Source organism: Ovis aries, chromosome 5, assembly GCF_016772045.2.
Source record: "Ovis aries strain OAR_USU_Benz2616 breed Rambouillet chromosome 5, ARS-UI_Ramb_v3.0, whole genome shotgun sequence".
Taxonomy (NCBI): domain Eukaryota; kingdom Metazoa; phylum Chordata; class Mammalia; order Artiodactyla; family Bovidae; genus Ovis; species Ovis aries.
The window spans coordinates 19669197-19691613 of NC_056058.1; the positions used below are offsets into that span (position 1 = coordinate 19669197).

Sequence of the window (22417 nt, forward strand, 5' to 3'; positions counted from 1 at the left end):
TTGAGTAATCATTAACTTACATACCTATCATTAGCATACGTATTTTTTTTCTACTTACCATCCCCTAGTGGGATTAGCTATTTAATTACCTACTTTGTCCCTTCACTCTGTCCCTATTATAAGTACCACCACAAGAAAGGAATAGACACCTTTAAAATAAGAGGTTTTGTAATACAAGATGAATACTGTATATCATCATCATGGGTATTTTTAACAACACTATATTATATACTTAAAAATTTGCCTAGATGGTAGATCTTGTGTTAACTGTTCTTATCACAAAAAAATATATAATAGAAAATAAGATGAGAAGAAACTTTTGGAGGTGATGGATATATCAATGGCGTTGAATATTTGGACAATCAGACATTATACGTTTCCTGCTGTGGTCTTAATATGAAGTAGCCCACATTACCTTTTATGAAGTTAGATTAAGAAAAAATTTAACTTGAATCTTTAGCACCTTTAGATTAAGCTTCCTGTTTATAGGAAGTATTAATAATAACATGAGGATAAAAAAGGCAAATCTGAAAGGCAGAATGTGTTACAAGACATTGCCCCAGACTCTCAGATTAGTGTCATTAAAGTAAAGAGTTTTGTAGATTCTATAAGACTGGAAAACTTTAGCCAAAAAAATAATCGGAGAAGTAAAAACAGGCAGAAACAAAGAAAAACAACAAAGGAGACCAAATAATAATGTGGTCATTAAACATAGATGAGGACCTTCAATTTCTTCTCAAGGGCCGTGGATAATATTCTGAGCCATATCCTGTGAGCTGACTTACACAAATACCGAAACCTCCACCAGGTGGAAGACGTTAACTACATGATGGTCAGACCATAGCCATGACGTAAGGTGCCTCAATTCCAAGAATTAGCCTCAAGGAAATGGGAAAAACTGACCATGGAACTGAAGACTAACTGTATCCAAAACAATCAAGATGATGCTGGTCAGACCACCAGTGACCGATTTCAACATGAATGCCAGAGCTGACTGTGCTGTCTCTGCATGTTGCCCCCTCCCTCTCCCTATAAAAGTGCTTGCCCCCTGATTGAGGGAGGGGGGAGGGGTCAGCTTTTGGACAGTAATCCATCCTCCCTCCATCTCTGCTGCTCCTGTTGCTGGCATCCAAAATAAAGCAAGCCTTCTTTTCCACCAACCTGGCCTCTTTATTGGCTTTTGAGCAGTGAGCAGCCAGACCCCACTTTTGCTAATGGTAGGAACCTATAGAATCTATAAAACTCTAGGAGGAGGGGTGGAAAGATTTGCAATTAAAATGATTAATTTTAAAAAAGACTAAAAAGGCAGATCAGTCAAGTTCCCAGTTCTCAGTAAACTACCACTTAAAAATGTTGCTTCACTTATAATCAATGAAAGGGAAATTTTCATTATAAATAAAATACCATGAAATACCTACTAGTATACCTATTAGTGAATCTCTTTATAATACTTTCTGACAAAACCCTGTCTTTTTTTGATATTGATATCAGTGTACCAGCTTTCTTTAATTTGTGTATTTATTCTATTTATTTATTTACAGCTGTGCTGGGTCTTTGGTGCATTGCGCTGGGTTTCTTGAGTTCTGGTGAGTCTGCTCTCTGCTTGTGGTGTGTGGGCTTCTCATTTTGGTGGTTTCTCTTGTTGCAGAGCACCGGCTCTAGGGCATGCTGGCTTAGTTACCCTTAGACATGTGGAATCTTCCTGGACCAGTTATCAAACCTGTATCCCTTGTGTTGGCAGGCAGATTCTTAACCACTTGACTACCAGGGAAAGTCTATCAACTTTCCTTTGATTAGTATTTGTCTAGTGTGTCTTTCTGAGGCTTCCCAGGTGGCTCAGTGGTAAAGAACCTCTGCCAATGCAAGAGAAACAGGTTGGGTCCCTGGGTCAGGAAGATCCCATGGAGGAGGAAATGGCAACCTGCTCTAGTATTCTTGCCTGGAAAACTCCATGGACAGAGGAGTCTGGCAGGCTATAGTGCATAGGGTTGCAAAGAGTGAGATACAGCTGGGCACAAACGCATGCATGCACGCAATGTGTCTTCCTATCCTTTGATTTTTAAACCCTTTTAATGTCATTTTAGGCTTTAGGTGGCTCAATGGGTAAAGAAAATGCAGGAAACACAAGAGACACAGGTTCCATCTCTGGGCTGGGAAGATCCCCTGGAGATAGACATCCTCTGGAGAAGGCAACCCACTCCAGTATTCTTGCCTGGAGAACCCCATGGACAGAGGACACTGGTGGGCTATAGTCCATAGGGTTGCAAAGAGTCAGACACTACTGAATTGACTGAGCACAGTGTCACTTTGCATGAAGTGAACTGTTATTCCTGATAAATTTGATTGTATTTCTCATATTTTGTGCTTTTTCCTTCTATTTCTCCTTTCTAGGTTTCTAGGTTGATGGATTTTTCATTATTCTCTTATTTTACTGGTTTTGAAGTTGTACATTCTATTCTGATTCTTTTCATAGATATTCTTGAATTTTTCACCTGCCTATTTTGAAATCTGAATATCTTAAGTATCCTTTCAAACAGTATAAGAACCACTGACTTTAATTCCATGTTAATTTTCCACATTATCAGTGTTTAGAATATTTTTCCATATTGTCTTGAAATACCCTAACTTATTTTCTAAACCAGGATTCTTTATGTTTATCAACATATTTATCAACCTTTTCATTATCACTTCTTCTTTGGTTCATTTCATACCACTCCTTTTTGGTTCATTTCTCTCATTATATTCTAGTGCTAAAGAATCTTGAGGGAAAGAAATCCATCCCACAGAGCTGATATCAAGATTAAACAAAGTTATTTTGTGAAAGTGCTTTATAAATGGTAACACACAGGCTTCCCTGGTGGCTTAGTGGTGAAGAATCCGCTTGCCAGTGCAGGAGACACTGGTTCGATCCCTCATCCAGAAAGATGACATGCGGCGGGGCAACTAAGCCCATGCACCGCAACTACCGACTGTGCTCCAGAGGCGGGGAGCCACAACCGAAGACTGCGCACCCGAGAGCCCTTGCTCCACAGCAGAAGCCGCACTGCAACTATAGAAGCCCCTGCTCGCTGTAACTAGACAAAAAAGGCCGCACAGCAATAAGACCCAGCATAGCCAAAAATAAATAAAGTTGTTTTTTAATGGTAAAACACTGTAAAAATAGGATTTATTTTTTGTGCATTGACTATTTTTACAGGGTTTATTTGGTAAAATGTAACAAAGCTATTGAAATGAGCATGTAAGTTTCTCAGCATAAGGAAATATTTTAAAAATTATACATAGAGCTTTTTAGTAGCATTACTTGTAATCGTGGAATACTAGCAGCAACCCAAATGGTGAGGTAAACTGTGGTACACTAATTTCATCTAACAGCAGGTAAACTTTAAAAATGGCTTCCCCAGTGGCTTAGTGGTAAATAATCTGCCTGCCAGTGCAGGAGACACAGGAGGTGTGGGTTTGATCCCTGGGTTGGGATGATCCCCTGGAAAGGAAATGGCAACACACTCCAGTATCCTTGCCTGGAAAATCCCATGGACAGAAGAGCCTTGTGGGCTACAGTCCATGGGATCACAAAGAGTTGGACACAACTGAGCACATATCAATGTAACCTTTAAAATACTATATGGAGGAGAAGTATTAATAAGCAAAAAAAGATAAAATTGTACATATTCATTGATTATAACTCTGTAAAGCTGTTTTAGTAAAGACTGGACATGGTCAACAAAAATCTGATAGTTGCTATGCCAAGGGAAAGTTGTTCTGTGTTTATTTTCCTATGATGTTATTTATTAATTTAAAAATTATTCAAAAGATATACTTGGAGATTGAAAGAATGAGAGTTAGAGTAAGATCAAGAAAAAGAAAGAGATGCTATCATTTTACATTTAGTCACTGCAAAAAAAAAAAAAAAAGTGGCAGCATGCCCTGTTGATTGATTACAATCAGTACATAGAAAAGTCATTTGACCTTAATGACTAGATAGCATATTCAAAAGCAGAGACATTACTTTGCCGACTAAGATCCGTGTAGTCAAGGCTATGGTTTTTCCTGTGGTCATGTAGGGATGTGAGAGTTGGACTGTGAAGAAGGCTGAGTGCCGAAGAATTGATGCTTTTGAACTGTGGTGTTGCATGTGAAGAGTTGACTCATTGGAAAAGACTCTGATGCTGGGGGGGATTGGGGGCAGGAGGAGAAGGGGACGACAGAGGATGAGAAGGCTGGATGGCATCACGGACTCGATGGACGTGAGTTTGAGTGAACTCTGGGAGTTGGTAATGGACAGGGAGGCCTGGTGTACTGCGATTCATGGGGTTGCAAAGAATCGGACACGACTGAGCGACTGAACTGAACTGAACTGTACAGTTAGTTAAAAAAAAAAAAAAAACACTTATCCTTATCAGTTTTTAAAAACCATGTTGCCAATTTGGAAGCCACTAATAGAGACAAAGGGCTTCCCTTGTAGCTCAGTTGGTAAAGAATCTGCCTGCAGTGCAGGGGACCTGGGTTCAATCCCTGGGTTGGGAAGATCCCCAGGAGAAGCAAATGGCAACCCACTCCAGTATCCTTGCTGGGAAAATCTCATGGACAGGGGAGCCTGGTGGGCTGCAGTCCATGGGGTTGCAGAGTCTGGCACGACTGAGTGACTAACACTTACTTTTTCCTTTCTTACTAATAAAGATTTTAGGAAAACAGGATGGGTGCTGCCTACTAATACAACTTTTCAACAACAAAGTCCTTCTTCTAAACTATAAAATTATTAGTAATTCTTAAAAATTCTGTATCAGTTCAGTTTAGTTCAGTCGCTCAGTCGTGTCTGACTCTGCGACCCCATGAATCGCAGCACGCCAGGCCTCCCTGTTCATCACCAACTCCCGGAGTTCACTCAAACTCACGTCCATCGAGTCGGTGATGCCATCCAACCATCTCATCCTGGGTCGTCCCCTTCTCCTCTTGCCCCCAATCCCTCCCAGCATCAGGGTCTTTTCCAATGAGTCAACTCTTCGCATGAGGTGGCCAAAGTATTGGAGTTTCAGCTTTAGCATCAGTCCTTCCAAAGAACACCCAGGACTGATCTCCCTTAGAATGGATTGGTTGGATCTCCTTGCAGTCCAAGGGACTTTCAAGAGTTTTCTCCAACACCACAGTTCAAAAGCATCAATTCTTCGGCGCTCAGCTTTCTTCACAGTCCAACTCTCACATCCATACATGACCACTGGAAAAACCCTAATTTCTTTCTAGTCTCCTAAAATAATGTGGGTTTTTTTTTAATGACATGGTAGTTCACATTGACTTGTTCTCTATAGATGAGCTCACAATTTTGCTTTATCTTTTTTGTAGGAGTCCTACCAAAGTTGTTTCTGTCATCAGGCTCTTAGCCCCAGGGAATAGACTCCTTCAGTTTCTACAGTATTCACATTACTGTGTTCATCTAACACAACCATTGTTTGTGGTGTTAGTTGCTTGGTGTGTCCAACTCTTTGCAACTCCATTGACTGTAGCAATGGACACAACTAAGTGCCTGATTGTTTATTCAATAAACATTACTTGAGTGTATACAATAAGCTGCTCAATGAGGATCAAGAGATCAATTAAATAAAACCCTTATTCTCAAGGTGTTTACAATCTAGTAAAGTAAAAAGTTCCCAAGTGCATGACACTTACAGGATACAAAGTCTTTTTACATAATAATAATAATATAAACAATCATTAATGTTTTTTCAACTTGCAAGGTTATTTTTAATAACCTTTTTATTTTATGTAGCTTTAGATTTGCAGGAAAGTTGCAAGATTATAGAGAGAGTTCTGAGGTACTCTGTACCCAGTTTCCTCTCTTGTTCATGTTACCATAGCATATTTGTCACAGCTGGGTAACCAACACTAGCACATTACTAGACTCCACCGTTTTGAGAGGGTTTTCTTAGCTTTTCCTTATCCTTTGTCTGTCTGGGATCTCATCCAGAATACTACATTGCATTTAGTCATCAGGTTGCTTTAAATTACTCCAGGCTGTGACAGTTTTCAGACTTTACTTGTTATTCATCACCTTGACAGTTTAAGAGTACTGGTCAGGTATTTATTCCTTCAGTTTGGGTATGTGTAATATTTTTCTCATGGTTAGATAGAGGTTTTGAGTTTTGGGGAGTAAGACCACAAAAATAAAATGCCATTCTCATTACATCATGTTAAGGGAACACACAAGTGACATGACCTATGACTGCTGATGTTGACCTTGATCACCCAGCTGAAATTTGCCAGGTTTCTTCATTGCAAAGTTACTCCTCTCATAATCCCCTTTCCAGACTGCACTCTTTAAAGTGAATTTTATCCTACACTTACCTTAAGTGTATCCCACAGTGAAAGGGAATTATACTCCATTTCCTTGAGGCTAGAATATCTACAAAAATTACTTGGTTATCCATTTCAAATAGAGCAGAGTGTACATGTTGATCCCAAACTCCCTATCTTCCCTCTTCCCCCATTCTTCCCCCCAAGTACTGAACCCCAGCAACCATAAATTCATTAGCTAGGTCTGTGAGTCTGTTTCTGTTTTGTAAATAAGTTCATTTGTATCATTTCTTTTTAGAAATGGATAACCAACAAGGTCCTACTGTACAGGACAAGGAACTCTGCTCAATGTTGTGGGGCAGCCTAGATGCCAGGGAGGTTTGAGGGAGAATGGATACATGTATATGTTTGGCTGAGTCCCTTTGCCATCCATCTGAAACTATCACAACATTGTTAATTGACTATACTTCAATATAAAATAAAAAATTTTAATTACTTGGAATTCTGTACAAGAGATTACAATTATTAATTTTGTTTGAAGTTTTACATTAATAAACCTCTTTCAAATACATTATTTTATGGTCCCTGCTCAGAGATTTCTGCTCAGAGTCTGCAATCAGGTTGGGGAGATCAGACTAATAGAGGAATAGTTAATGACTTATGACAATATTATAAGAGATGTAATCCTGTACATTCATGTTCATAATGGCATTATTCACAGCAGCTAAAAGATGGAAGCAACCCTAAATGTCCATTGATAAATGAATGGATAAACAAAATGTGATATATACATACAATGGAAGATTCCAAGCTCTCACTGCCATGGCCTGGGTTTAATCCCTGATTGTGGAACTAATCCCACAGGCAGTGTGGCATGACCAAAAAGCCAAAAAAACAAAAACAAAAAAAAAAAGGGGAAGGAAATTCTGCCACATGCTACAAGATGGATGAACCTTGAGGACACTATTCTAGGTGAAATAAGCCAGTCAGTAAATGGCAAATACTTTATGATTCCACTTATGTGAGTTACCTAGAATAGTCAAATCTGTGGAGACAGAAAGTAGAAGTGTGGTTGCCAGGGGCTGGGAGGGACCGGGGGAAAAGAGAGTTGTTTAATGTGTACAGAGTTTCAGCTTTGCAAGATAAGGAAGTGTTCTGGAAATGGGTTATAAGACATTATGAATGTGCTTAACGCTACTGAACTCTACACTTTAAAGTGGTTGATGCCACACTTTATGTTACATGTGTTTTACCACAGTTTTTAAAAGCTTTGAGGTTATCTAATATTGAATAAGAGGATTTTTAAATAACTTGCCCTCCAATAGGGACCCACAGTTATACTATGGATCAGAGGCTGAGAAATAGCACCCTGTATGGTTTTGAAAACTATGAATTGCCAACATTTAAAAATCAGGATTTCTGGCTTCTTTGAAAAATTGGATGATTTGGCAACATAAGCCCAAGGATGTCACATGGCAACAGTCAGCTGGAGCTGAGCAGCGCTTGCCACCTGGAGACAGGTCACGCTGCTGCAGTTCTCTGCAGCCCCACCATCTGTATTGTGTCACACCTGGCCCGTTTCACTCATTTTCGTAACCAGCCAGCATGACCCCCTAAACATAGCTTTTCTCCTGCTTTAGTGAACACTAGTACAGTGGTATCTTAGTCCTCCACCACCTAGATTTCCTATGCAACTCTATAAGAGGGAGAAGTTTAAAACTCAGAACTTTGTGTATTTAAGGTACTAAAATAACACGTCATGTGGCAGTTCCTCTGAAACCTTCATCTAAGCCCACACTTTCTCGGCGTAGCCCGTAGAAGTCAAGGAAAAACAGCAAACTCTCTGTGAAATCTTCCAGGGGGAGAAGGCTCTGCTAGAATCAGCTTTGGTTTTGAGAGCTCCATTTTAAGAGCACTGGACTTCCCTGGTGGCTCAGACAGTAAAGCGTCTGCCTACAATGTGGGAGACCCGGGTTCAATCCCTGGGTTGGGAAGATCTCCTGGAGAAGACAATGGCAACCCACTCCAGTATTCTTGCCTGGAGAACTCCATGGACAGAGAAGCCTGGTAGACTACAATCCATGGGGTCGCAATAAGTGGGACACAACTGAGCGACTTCACTTTCACTTTCACTTGATCTAGTCTATTGTGATTCCTACCTCACTACCTCACTCCTGAAATCTCAAAAAAATAAGGTTTTTCGAATGTTTACACAAAGAGTCCAAAAGTTTAGCACAAGCGAAACCAGACGTGAAGGCTGCCACTGGACTCTCACACTACTTTTACCCTGTCTGTGCAGAGGCGTGACTACACACGTGCATCCAGGGCATCGACACAGAACCACTTTGGGAGGCTCACTGAAGTTCCCCGTCACAAGCCATGGCTTGCACCTCCATTGTGTGTGCTCAGGCCAGGGAATAAGGAAGAATGTGGTCTAGAAGAGGGCCCCATCTCACTCCCGCCCGGGATTACGGGGCCTACCCTGGGTGTGGAAGGATATCCCCCCACTTTGTGGGATGTGAATGTGATGTGTATTTTTGGTTGCCTTCCTAGCATCTAGGTCCCTCCTACTATTACCTAGGACCCCAAATTTCTCAGCTATGCAGCTCAAGTGGGATGAAGCCCACCTCCAGCTACATGGAGAGCTAATCAGTATATCACATAGCCTTGGCCACAGTTTAGGGGGGAACATGGGATTAAGGGTGAATAAGGCTGAATTCTAGAACTTTTAATTGAGCAATCAGGAAAACACAATTTGCTTTCCTCTGTGGCTCATGAACAGGGTACATACAGATTTAAGAATTTGGACATCATATTGGGTCTACAGTGACCCAAGGAATGGGTCACTGCCTGAAAATGGAGACAAAAGTCCCTGAGGTAAGCAACATAAATGAGCCTCCACCCTGGATCATTTGACTGTATGAGATAAAGAATCCCTCATTTGGTTTCAACCAGTTTGAGTTAGGTTTTGATTACTGGCAATAGAAAGAAAGTGAAAGTTAAATTGTTCAGTTGTGTCCGACTCTTTGCAACCCTGTGGACTGTATCCCACCAGGCACCTCCATCCATGGGATTCTCCAGGCAAGAATACTAGAGTGGGTTGCCATTTCCTGCTCCAGAGGATCTTCCCAACCCAGGGATTGAACCCAGGTCTCCCACATTGCAAATAGATGCTTAAGAATACTGGAGTGGGTTGCCATTTCCTTCTCCAGGGGATCTTCCCAACCCAGGAATCGAACCCAGGTCTCCCACATTGCAGCCAGACGCTTTAACCTCTGAGGCACTAGAAAGGACCCTAATCAAGAGTGCAGTGAACACAACCTGACTGCTAAGTTTTGATGGTCTCCACTCTTCACCAGTATATTCAATTTCTTTTAAGACAGATCAACCGAGCTTACAACTGCATTAGAGTTTACTTAATCTGAAAAGAACTTCTCAGTATTTATGTATTTCAGCATAAAATTCTACGTAGTGGTTTACATTATACTTATTTTTATACTCATCTTTTAAAAGGAAATTCAATCTTCTGACTTAAGACATGCAAATGTGGGGCAATGATATATAAGTCTAAGGATTTTCTTTGGTAACAAGAAATGTTTTTAAAGGGGGGGGAATAGGGATTTTTGATTTTTATTGAAAGATAAAACTATAAGATACAGGCATTGGAAATATTTAGTTTCATGATATGCCACTATTAGGCATTCTGTATCTGATTGTTAGAAATTATTCATTTCCTCAAAGAGAGAGAATAAATTGGTTGGGTATGCAATCTTGTACTATGCACTTTCTTTGCCAAGGCAAACGCTGAACATTTCAGAGTCAAGAGAATGCATCTGCGTTTGACCTTGGTAGCTCTTGGAGCTGCCTATGTTTGTGCCAATGCTGTAGAAAGTACCATGAATAGACTGGTGGCAGAGACCTTGACACTGCTCTCCACGCATCAAACTCTGCTGATAGGTGATGGGGTAATTTTCTTTTTGATTCCTACAGCCTTTAAAATATATAGCTAATCATTTGTGGTGGCTAATTTTTAAAGATCTGTCATTAGTCATGAAATTATGAGTTAGTACAAATATAATTGGTAACCATACAACTAGCAAGCATTTTTACTAAAACTTACGAGTGTTAGAGTGCTTTTAAAATGAATGTATTTCCTTTCCTTTTCAGAACTTGATGATTCCTACTCCTCAGCATACAAATGTAAGTTAAATCATGATTTGATAAATGATTGAGTGAATAAGTGAATTTCATATTTTAAGCTATAAAGCAAAGTTATCACTGGAATGATTTACTTTTCTCCATTTTGTTTTTATATATGTGAATACAAAAGTATGTACTTAAAAATATTAAGAATGACTTTATAACAAGTAAAATCCATTAAACAAGTGGATCAGGCCCTCTGGTGATGTCAGTTCTACATTTCAAAGAGCCTTGAGTCAGGCATTCTTTTTTATTTTTAGGTATTTAATGTCTTTTTTGCTTTACTTTAAAAATTAATTTATTTTTAAAATTGAAGTATAGATGATTTACAATGCTGTGTTAATTTCAGGCATGCAAAGATTCAGTTACATGTGTGTCTGTTTACATATTTATTATTTTATATATATTGTTTTTCAGATTCTTTTCCCTCCTTTCCATATATGTTATTACAAAATACTGAGTGATAGGTGATACTCAATAGGTCCTTGTTGTTTATCTATTTTATATAGAGTAGTGTGTATATGTCGCTCCCAAATTCCTAATCTATCCCTTCCCTCTCCCTTTCTCCTTTGCTAACCATAAGTTTGCTTTCTATATCTGTGAGTCTGTTTTGTAAATAAGTTCCTTTGTATCATTTTTTTTAGATTCGCCATATAAGTGATATATGATATTTGTCTTTCTCTGTCTGACTTACTTCGCTTAGTGTGGTAGTCTCTAAGTCCATCCATGTTGCTGCAAATGATATTATTTCATTCCTTTGACAGCTGAACAGTAGTCCATTGTGTGTGTGTACATACACCACATCTTCTTTATTCATTCACCTGTCAATGGACATTGGCTATTGTAAATAGCACTTCTTCCTACAAGAATCCCATATTCTGTGAGAGGAGTCTCCTAGTCTCCATTCAACTCTGACTATGACTTTCCTCACTTTCATGTCTTTCTGAAACTTGAGCAAGTTAGGGTTATACTTTTAGAATCGTGATCAGTAGACATTAAAATATACAATGAATGCCCTATACTAATATGTGTGTCATTTCTACATATTTAAATTATTATGATTGTATAAAGGAATTGCAAACATTTAAAGTAAGTCATGGTTGTATTAAATTGTAAAATATATGATTTTATTAGTCTAAATAAAATAAAATTACCAGCTAGAACTACAAAAGGAAACTCATGTGAGGTCAGTCAGTATCGTAGTTACATTATACTTCCTCAACGTTTTTTTTTTTTTTTCGCTTTTACTTTTTTTTTAGTTTTTATTTTTACTTTATCTTACTTAACAATACTGTATTTTCATCAACGTTTTAACTTTGGTTAAGGAGTTAGTTTATACCATTTGTAAAACTCCTCAGTAATTACAAAAATTTTATCTACTTTTGGAAATCATATCTCACTGTGAAGTGGTCTGCTACTTGGAAAAAGAACAAGTAAAACATTCTTTGGAGAACAGAACTCATGTAAACAACACAACTAACTTCTGGGACCAAATTTTTATACCTTGTCTTGATTATTTACTGTTTTTAAATCTTCCTCATTTAGCACCAACTATGCATTGAAGAAGTCTTTCAGGGAATAGACACATTGAAGAATCAAACTGCACAAGGGGATGCTGTGAAAAAAATATTCCGAAACTTGTCTTTAATAAAAGAATACATAGACCTCCAAAAAGTAAGCTAAAAACATTTAGTGGAAACTTATGTATATTTGTCTGGCTCTGCCTACATTTATAGGAATTGACAGTTTCCTACGATGCTTATTGTCTGTTCTTTTCACAGAGGAAGTGTGGAGGAGAAAGATGGAGAGTGAAACAATTCCTCGACTACCTGCAAGTTTTCCTTGGTGTGATAAACACAGAGTGGACGATGGAAAGCTGAGATCTACCTCTTTCACTGTAGTGAAAGTTTCTGGAGGAGGAGAAGGATGTTTTAATGCAACAAGGATGAGGGCCAGCCAATGGTGGAGTCTTTATATTCAGTGTAATTAAACTTCAGAAGCAAAGTAAATATTTTAGGCATACAACTGTTTTACCTCACACAGGCAGAAAGTGCATAAAAACAAAAAATTCGAGTTGTATTTCAGATGTCAGAATCACTGAAGTATTTTCCACCAGTTTGCTCCAGGCAAAACAGATACATATATATATACTTTTATATATCTTATTTAACATAACATTTTGTAAAATGTCTGTTAATTTAATATTATTTATGAAAGAATTGAGAACTTAGAAAATTAATATTTATTTCGCCTTAAGCTATGTTTCAATAAAACAAAATTTGACAACTCTAGTTCAGTTTGTTGCTGGCCTTTATCTTACTCCTGAAGTGAGCACAATCTGTGTGAGACCATGCTGAGTTTGGAGGTCTTTCCCATCTTCCGGGTGGCAGACGTGGCAGGTTGCTAGGTGTACCGTGGGTGGATGTGACCGAGTGGGACTAAATGGGGAAGAAGGCAGCAGGGACACGGGCAGGGGCTGAAGCCTGGCTTCTGCTCCACTATGCCCAGAGACTAGGATGGTGCAGGCTAAATGGCAGGTGAGGAATGAATGAGTGAGTGAATGCATGGATGATTATGAGGGCTGGCCAGAGAATTCAAATGAGTTTCACCACTTCGCTAGGAGAGGAGGGCACTGTAGGAATCTGTGTTTAGGTCTCTTTCCAGTCTATGAGAAGCACGTGGCAGACCAGTCATACTGCCAGTCTGGGGAAGGGGCTGGAAATGTTCTTTGTGGAGCCCAGGGCACTGTGGACCTGGGGGAGTTCTTCACCTTACCTGACACTGTGGCCTAACAATGGGCAGAGAAGCACTGGCAGGCAGTTATAATGGGGAGACTCTGTTCTAGAGGTGCCCACTGTATTCCCAGGGAAGAATAGCATTAGGCAGAACAACAACCCAATCAGCCTGTTTGCCACTATCAGTACCATATTTGAAAGCTCCTCTGCTTGAGGAAATTTCTGAAGGATTCAGAAAATATGTGTTTTAAAGATATACTTTAAAACTGAGACCTGGGGTTCGATCTCTGATCTGGGAAGATCCCACAGGCCACGGGACAACTAAGCCCACGAGCCACAGCTACTGAGCCTATGATCTAGAGCCTGGGAGCCGCGGTTACTGAAGCCCACAATCCCTGCAGCCCATGCTCTGCAACAAGTCACGGGAATGAGAAGCCCTCCAACCACAGCAAGAGAGCAGCCCCCGCTCATCGCAACTGGAGAAAAGCCTGAACAGCCGAAAAAAAAATAAACAACCCTGAGACCTGAGGAGAGGCCCAGTAACAGCATTTATTATGCCACTAATTCCTTCCTTCATTTACTGGCCACAGGTCCAGTACAGCGAGCTGGGAGAGCGCTGCGCACATGCGCTAGAGGGCCTTGCAGATGGTGTCCTTCACCTGGCATTAGCTGCATGGATTGCACGTGCTGTGCGCCACTGCTTGTGTGAAGAAACTGCTCCTGCTGTTTCTGGGAGTGGAAGAGGGGCCAGGGCCATCACACACAGACTCCTAGTGGGAGAAGGCAAATCCTTTGGTGCAGAAAGATGCATTTGCCTTCCAGTGCAAACTCAGGCCAGGTAGTCAGCACTCTGCTGTGGCTTAGGATCTCAATCTGTGCACCCACGAAGCCTCAAGAGCTGGGGCTGAGCTGATTAAGAGATGCCAGCGCAGCACCATGCTGAGTACTCTCGAAACTGACAGGAAACAGGAAGCTCAGTTTGAGAAGAGACTGAATGTCAGTTTAACTCAAGTCAGCAAGTATTTATTGAGCTCCCATATGTTCCAGGATTGTTCTAGGAACTAGGATTCATCAGTGAATAAAAAGGACAAAATTCCCTGCCCTTGTAAACGGATGCGTCTGTGTTAAGTCGCTTCAGTCTTATCCTATGCTTTGCGGTCCCGTGGACTGTAACCCATTAGGTTTCTCTGTCTATGGAATTCTCCAGGCAAGAACACTGGAGTCCACTGCCATTTCCTCCTTTAAGGGATCTTCCTAACCCAGGGATCAAGTCTGCATCTTCTGGGTCTCCTGCATCTCAGGCAGATTCTTTACTGCTGAGCTACCAGGGAAACTATATATATATATATATATATATACAGTTTATATATACATATATATGTATATAACTCTCTCTATATATATGTATCTAATGGAATACTACTTAGCCATAAAAAGAATGAAAATTTGCCATTTGTAACATGGATGGACCTGGAGGGTATTATGCTTAGTGAATTAAATCAGACAAAGAAAGACAAATACTGGGTATTATCACTTACATGCAGAATCTAAAAAATTAAACAGGTGAATGTAACAAAAAAGAAACAGACTCATGGATATAGAGAACAAACGTTACCAGTGGAGAGGAGCAGGGGGGAGGCAATATTGAGGTAATGCTTAAGAGGCACAAAGTACTATGTATAAAATAAATAAGCTACAAGGATATATTGTGCAGTACAGGGAATACAGTAAATATTTTATAATCATATAAGTGGAGTATAATCTATACAAATTTTGAATCACTATGTTGTAGACCTGAAACTAGATATTGTAAATCAACTGTACCTCAATTTTTAAAATAAAAATAAAATTAATTTGGCAGGAAAAAACTGTCATTTTCCCACTTCTTTATCAGGGTCCAATATAGTTATTGTGGATTTAAGGCTGGAATATCCTATCTAAAGTCCTACTCATCAACTCTTACCAACCTACCAGTCTCAAAGAAGCTAAAAGCTATCAGGGTTGCATGACACTCACAGAAATGGAACTTCTTACACCTACCAAGGATTTTTAAGGTGGAAACAATGATTCCCCAGCTGAGTCTGTAAAACAATTCCAATCTGGTGGCCCCTGGTCAGGGAGAGGGGGACTCCTACAAGTTATATGAACCACTTCCTCACCTAGGCCTGACTACTGAGGGGCTCCAGAAGCTAGAACAGCAGAGGAGAGGGCCTGGCAGGCTTCAGGTTACAGAAAGACTTTCACGAGTCTTGTTTTCCCTCTCAAAATCTTATTCCAATAAAAGAGCATCTATTGCACTCTGCCTTCCCTGGTGGCTCAGAGGGCAAAGCATCTGCCTGCAATGCGGGAGACCCAGGTTCTATTCCTGGGTCAGGAAGATCCCCTGGAGAAGGAAATGGCAATCCACTCCAGCACTCTTGCCTGGAAAATCCCACGGACGGAGGAGCCTGATAGGCTACAGTCCATGGGGTCGCAAAGAGTCGGACACAACTGGGTGACTTCACTTTCACTTTCACTTTAGTGATGCTGCTGTTAATGTCCAGTGGGAGGCACCAGAGTGAAAGATCACGCTAAGTTTTGGAGGGACACAGAGGAATCTTCCCAGAGAACACCTCAACACAATGCATTTAAAACCAAAGCCCCCTGTCTGTCATCCATCCCCATCCCCTCAAATCTGCTGCTGCTGCTCTTCCTTGTCCTTCTTCATCCTCTTCCTTCGAGGTTCCCTACTTGGCTAACATAATCATGACTACCTTCCTATTTAACTTACATGCAGAGTACATCATGAGAAACGCTGGGCTGGAGGAAGCATAAGCTGGAATCAAGATTGCTGGGAGAAATATCAATAACCTCAGATATGCAGATGACATCACCCTTATGGCAGAAAGTGAAGAGGAACTAAAAAGCTTCTTGATGAAAGTGAAAGAGGAAAGTGAAAAAGTTGGCTTAAAGCTCAACGTTCAGAAAACTAAGATCATGGCATCTGGTCCCATCACTTCATGGCAAATAGATGGAGAAACAGTGGAAACAGTGTCAGACTTTATTTTTTGGGGGGCTCCAAAATCACTGCAGATGGTGACTGCAGTGATTTTAAAGACACTTACTCTTTGGAAGGAAAGTTAAGACCAACCTAGACAGCATATTAAAAAGCAGAGACATTACTTTGTGACAAAGGTCTGTCTAGTCAAGGCTATGGTTTTTCCAGTGGTCATGTACAGATGTGAGAGTTGGATGGTGAAGAAAGCTGAGTGCCAAAGAATTGATGCTTTTGAACTGTGGTGTTGGAGAAGACTCTTGAGAGTCTCTTGGACTGCAAGGAGATCCAACCAGTCCATTCTGAAGGAGATCAACCCTGGGATTTCTTTGGAAGGACTGATGTTAAAGCTGAAACTCCAATACTTTGGTCACCTCATGGGAAGAGTTGACTCTTTGAAAAAGACCCTGATGCTGGGAGGGATTGAGGGCAGGAGGAGAAGGGGATAACAGAGGATGAGATGGCTGGATGGCATCACCGACTCAATGGACATGAGTTTGGGTGAACTCCGGGAGTTGGTGATGGACAGGGAGGCCTGGTGTGCTGCAGTCCATGAGGTCTCAAAGAGTTGGATACGACTGAATGACTGAACTGAACTGAACCTTCCTATCACCCTTCTGGAAGACTCCCTAACTTTAAACCTCTGTGCCCTTCCATCAGCCATTCAGCCTCTGGAATGTCTCTCTGATTCCCCCTCTCCATCGGTGTCTCAGTTGAGGCCCTCACCTGTTACCTAGACTCAGCCATCACCAGCCACCTACTTCAGGCTCTCCCCACACCTGCCAAGTCAGGGCTGTTGATAAAATACACTCATGTCCACATGTCACTTCTGCAAACAAAACCCTCTGGCTCTCAAGTCCATTTTCTTTACAGGTCATACTGTTGAACCCTCCAAGTTCTACCATTCAGAAACACAGGCATCTCTCATTAAACATTGCTTGAAAGAAAATGCTAAATAGGAGCCTCATTACCATCATTTTAAATGTGAAAACTTTTTGTGCATTACGTCTTAATCCAAAATCCTCAACTAATTTTCCAAAACATAAAACACAGTAAAATGCCTGTGTATAACCAACAAGCTGACATATTAGGCTGTAAAATATTTTAAGGTTTATATTTCTGTATTTGTTTAATAAATTGTGGTGAAATAAGAATGTAAAATATTTAAAACTGTACTTCCTGATCATGAAACCATTACTATGGCTTCTTTATCCTAATAACGTGCTACATGTCCGCTTAGTTGACATTCTGAGCCATTCCAGTTGTATTCTGTGACCTTCGATATGCTACCAATTATATTGGGAATAAACCTAAAGGTTTTCTCTGTTGAGCTCCCTGCCTCATCACTCTGTTTAAAAATGCATCAGGGTTGGGGGACATATACCTAGTATTGTATTTCGAAAGGCATATGTGTTCTATGAATAAATGTTCTATGTGGAAAACTGGGAAGAAGTTCTGTAGGGAATGCAAGCTCTTCCTAGCATATCCAGGAATTTTTTCATCTCTGTGCCTTTACCCACCGTGTCTCAGTACGTCTGTCTTTTCCCACACAGAGAACTTGCAATGATCCTTTGGATGGTTTCATCCATCCCTCCATCTCTGCTCTCACAGCCAGGCTCCAATACTAGCTAATTACACTAATTAGTTACACTAACATCGTTGATTCTCTCTCTGCCTAGCCCAGCAGTATTAGATGCCCTGCATTACTTTGGGCATTCCTCTATCAGAGACCTTATTTTTATTTTATTATTTTGGCTGCATCTCTACAGAACAGCTTGTTGGATTTTGGCTCCCTGACCAGCAATGGGACCTGGGCCCTCAGCAATGAAAGTGCAGTCTTAACCCCTGGGTTGCCAGAGAATTCCCGTTTTAGAGCTCTTGTTTTTATATTGTAGTCTTTCAGATCTATCTTATACAACTCTGAATGCGCATCAGTCAGAATCATCTAGAGGATTCTAAAGTAATAAATTACCTCTGAATCCCAGCGGAGGGACACGAGGGGAGTTTCTTTCTTAATCGCACTGGGGGTGTCAACCGGACAGCCCTGCACAGCAGCTGTCCTCCACTGGTTGGCTCAGTGTTCCAGATGCTTCCATCCCAGGGTGCTGCCATAGCAACAGCTGCTGGCTGTCCAATGGTTAACCACTGCAAGGGGCATGGGTTTGATCTTTGTTCAGGGAACTAAGATCCTGCATGTTGCATGGTTTCACCAAAAAACAAACAAACAAAACAATTGCTTTTTCCATTATCGTTGGAGAATTACACCTCAGTTCTAAAAATCATACCAACACATGGAAGCAGGAAGACACACAGCAAGTCTCAGCAAGTATGTCTGCCCATCACATCCTGCAGAAGCATTGAAAGGAGAAAGAATACCTTAGTACAGAGAAAGGGCAAAGGAGAGGGAAGCTGATATGCTGGGCTCCCTTTTCTCTCCCATACCCCATGAGTCAAGGTTTACTCCACCAGAGCTTACCTCCCTGTACTTTCAAGTCATATCATCTGGCCATCGGCAACCACATGAGAGCCCAGACCTCATTTCACAGTGTGACATTCCATCTACACCTGCAAGAGAGGGCATACAAACATGTGTCCTATTCCAGGCAGGAATTCCCAAAACTGATGCCAGAAGGCAAAGGAACCCAGAAGGGTTCTATAACCAAGAAAGAAATCTGATCAATCATCTAAAATCTTCCCACAAAGAATACACGAAGGCCAGAGAGTTCTATTGGTAAGTCTCCACAAATTTCCAAGTCAACATGTAATTCCAAACATACATAAACTTTTACAGAAAATAAAATGGAATACTTTACAGTTCATTTTATGATACTAATACATATTATAGTAAAATCCGAGGGGGATGTATAAGAATAGAAAATTATGATCCTAAACTCAGGAACATAGATGCAAAAACTGTAAACAAATGTTATCAATTCATGTCCAGTTCATATAAAAATATATTGTGTAATAAATTAAGTTGAATTTATTTCAAGAATTCAAGATTAAATAGATTAAAAATCCATTAATATGGTTTACCACGTTATCCAAAGAGATAAACTGCATTATATTGATGAAATAAAATAATTACTGAAATTTAAAATCCATTTATTGTAACTACTTTCAGCAGGGTTGAAATAGAAAGGAGTGTCTTTCAGCTGATAAGCTTACAGCAAATACCACACTCAATGGTGATGACTAAAAGTATTTCTTAGAAAGCGTGGACCATGCAAGAAACCCTGCAGGACCACTGAAGGTATATGTGAACTGTACAGTCAGCAGGAAGCACCGTTTACATCACAGACATTTGAATATGAATCATGAGGGTTTCCTAGTCTCTAGGAAAGACTGTATGGCCAGTACATCACGTCGTCATCTTCCTTCACATCTTTCTTCCCTCACATCCCCGTTCTCCTCAGTATCACCAGCCTAGGCTTATAACTGCCAAACAAAGCGTCAGCTCTCCAATCCTTGCCTCACGTTCTGCTTTCTGAGGAGAACTGGGCTATGGTAATCGGTATCAGGTGTAATGAATCCTTGGGATGGAATTTCGGAGCTGGATCACTCACCTCTGTAAAATAATAGGAACCTTTTTGCTGAGAATAAGTGGACTGGCAATAACTTCTGATGTGTAGCAGTTTGGGAATGTCTTAAGCTTTAAACTCTGGCTAATTTCGGTGAAGGGAAGATGGAGAACAAGGCAATGGCAGTTAAAGTGGCTGGGAACGTAAGGGAGCCGTGTTGTTGATAATTACCAGGATTGCAGAGTACTCTCCTGACCTTACCAAAAGAGAATGAATGATAGGCTTGGGACAACCCAATTCCACTTTAAGATATGCTCCAATTGCTAGAATATTCTATGGCAAATTTAAAGGAGGCCCTTATCTCCTACAGTCTCAGGGCAGACTGAGCTGAAAATTAGGCTCAGGGTCCGATTACTTGAAGGTCTTTGTAGAGCTTCAAGGGAGAACAGTTGTGTACCTTTGGCATTCTTCCATAGGGGCTTCTTCTTCTTCTTCTTCTTGGGGCTCTTATGAGGGAAAGAGTGAGACCATGAGAACTGGCATAGGAAATTTTGGGTGAGAAAACCTGAGACACTTGAAGATCCCAGTTTTTCTGAGGTTTCCTTAATTGGCGTAAGCAGCCCTTTCCCCCTTACCAGAGTAGAGTAGCGTCTCCTTGCTTGGAGACAGAATAATCATTTTTCCTGAAAAGTGAGCTTTACATGATGACATTTGTTCTCCTTGTAACCCTCCCTCAACAACCCTCACTGCCTCCAGGCCAGTAATCAGAGTCAGATCTCAGATAGCCTGTATAATTTAGGGCCCAATTAGAAGACAGAAACTGTACTGGTTACTTTAATAGAATTGAATATTAATAACCGTTAAGCAGGCATTTTAAAATAGGAAGCACAAAAAGGGAACAATAAGGTATGTCATGAAGCTAACAACTGTTGGAAGCAGCTCTCACCCCTATGGCTGGGAATCAAATGGAAGGAGTAGTAATATTAAAATCTAGAATCTTGGAGGGCCTGAAACTCAGGCCCCTGGAGGAGGGGCACTGCCCTACTGACGGTAGTGTTTCTGAGCCAGGGGAGAAAATGGGTCTGGGATCCAGCCCTCTGAGAGGGTGCCGGGTGGCTGGTGCTGGGATCCCAAAGGGAAACAAGTTTGTGCCGAGTTTGGTTCTATGAATGTTGGAAAACCTGCCAAGTGTAATCACTTGCTGCTCTCAGAACAAACTGCTACAGCCAGGGTTAACCTTAGGGTTAGGAATACGAATATCAAAGATGAGAGTAGGAAACAAAAATAAGGACTAGGAAACAAACAGGAAGAAGTGAGTGCCTTCTTCCTCCAGCTTCCTCGTCTAGCACCCGCTATTGACAGATTCTAACAAAGAAACAGCTGGCAAAGGAGAAGTTGGTTTGCAGAACCCAGTCCTAGAAGAGTATAGAAGGCAGGTGTGGAGCTGAAAGGCAATAGCTTCAAAACTGACATTCAGTCTTGGCAGGAAAGCAACAGGCCTGCAGGAGCTCACTAATATGCGCTGTCCATATCCAGAGCACAGCGGACCTGAGGCTATTAGTCTAGAGGAACACAGAGTTGAGTAGGGCTGAGTTCATTAACATGCGGGCTACTCACTGTGGCTCAGAATTTAATGTTTTGGCAAGAACTCTTGGAGCCAATCCTGACAGTTTGCTGGAATGGCGCTTTGAAACCTGACCTCGATGATGGCCTATGAAATAGTGATGCCAGAACTTCCTTTCTGTAGTGTTGAAGCTCTATATTCCCTAAATTCTCGGGCCTAGAGAGCACAGGGGACGCTCCTTCACTAACACAGCAACAGTAACTTCACTAACACTAGTGAGGAGAAACAGGCATCATGACACAGCTTGGTAGAGGATGTTCTCTGTAAGCTGGGTGGAAGGTGGAGGATGCCGCCATTGACATGAGTTCCTGATATCAGTGGGCGTGATCGGATCCCTGGAGTGGCAGTAGCCAGTTTGGGGGCACATGATCATCAGAGGCAAGGCGGACATCATCCTACAACTGGCAGCAAGGCCATAGCGGCAGTCAGGGTCCCTTGATCTTTGACTCTCAGGGATTTATTGTGATGGCTATTACACTGAGTTGCTCCTAGAGCAAGAAAGGTGGATAATCAAATGCCATTCAACGTACAGTCATCCCTCAGGCTTAAGCAGACCAGCTTTCACAAACTAGCCCTTTGGGTGTAGCCCACCAGGCTCCTCTGTCCATGGGATTCTCAGGCAAGAACACTGGAGTGGGTAGCCATTCCCTTTTCCAGAGGATTTTCCCAACCCAGGGATGGAATTCAGATCTCCTGCATTGCAGGCAGATTCTTTACTGTTTGAACTACCTACCCAGGAAACCCTAAGAACAATTAGGAAAGTTGGTTAAGTAGTTTTAAATCTATTTTAAAAATCAGATCACAACAAGGCAATAAAGACTTAAAATATCAAAGCCCGAGAGAAGGAATCTTAGAAGTGAGCCAGACGTGGCATAGCTTTTAACTTAAGGCATTTACGACTAATAAGCATTGGTCATACTCAGCTGAATGCAGAGTTCCAGAGAATAGCAAAGAGAGATAAGAAGGCTTTCTTAAATGAATAATGGAAGTAAATAGAGGAAAATAATAGAGTGGGAAA

The 22417-nt window shown here is 41.0% G+C and overlaps 2 protein-coding genes across 3 annotated transcripts in view; one reads left to right on the forward strand and one right to left on the reverse strand.

Annotated features, from left to right (window-relative positions):
- RAD50 (RAD50 double strand break repair protein) overlaps window positions 1–22417 on the reverse strand; it is a 258372-nt gene that overhangs the window by 119876 nt on the left and 116079 nt on the right. Inside the window, exon 4 of one of the 2 annotated variants that reach the window (XM_042250244.1) lies at window positions 18731–18819. The exons of the other annotated variant lie outside the window; for it this stretch is intronic. The gene's annotated coding sequence lies outside the window, so the exon portion shown is untranslated. The remainder of the gene's footprint in view (window positions 1–18730; window positions 18820–22417) is intronic. 2 annotated transcript variants of the gene reach the window in all.
- IL5 (interleukin 5) lies at window positions 10069–12440 on the forward strand. The gene is given in 4 exon segments (NM_001009783.1): window positions 10069–10250; window positions 10453–10485; window positions 12031–12159; window positions 12267–12440. Coding segments are annotated over 4 exon segments (399 nt in total). The 5' UTR covers window positions 10069–10112; the 3' UTR covers window positions 12366–12440.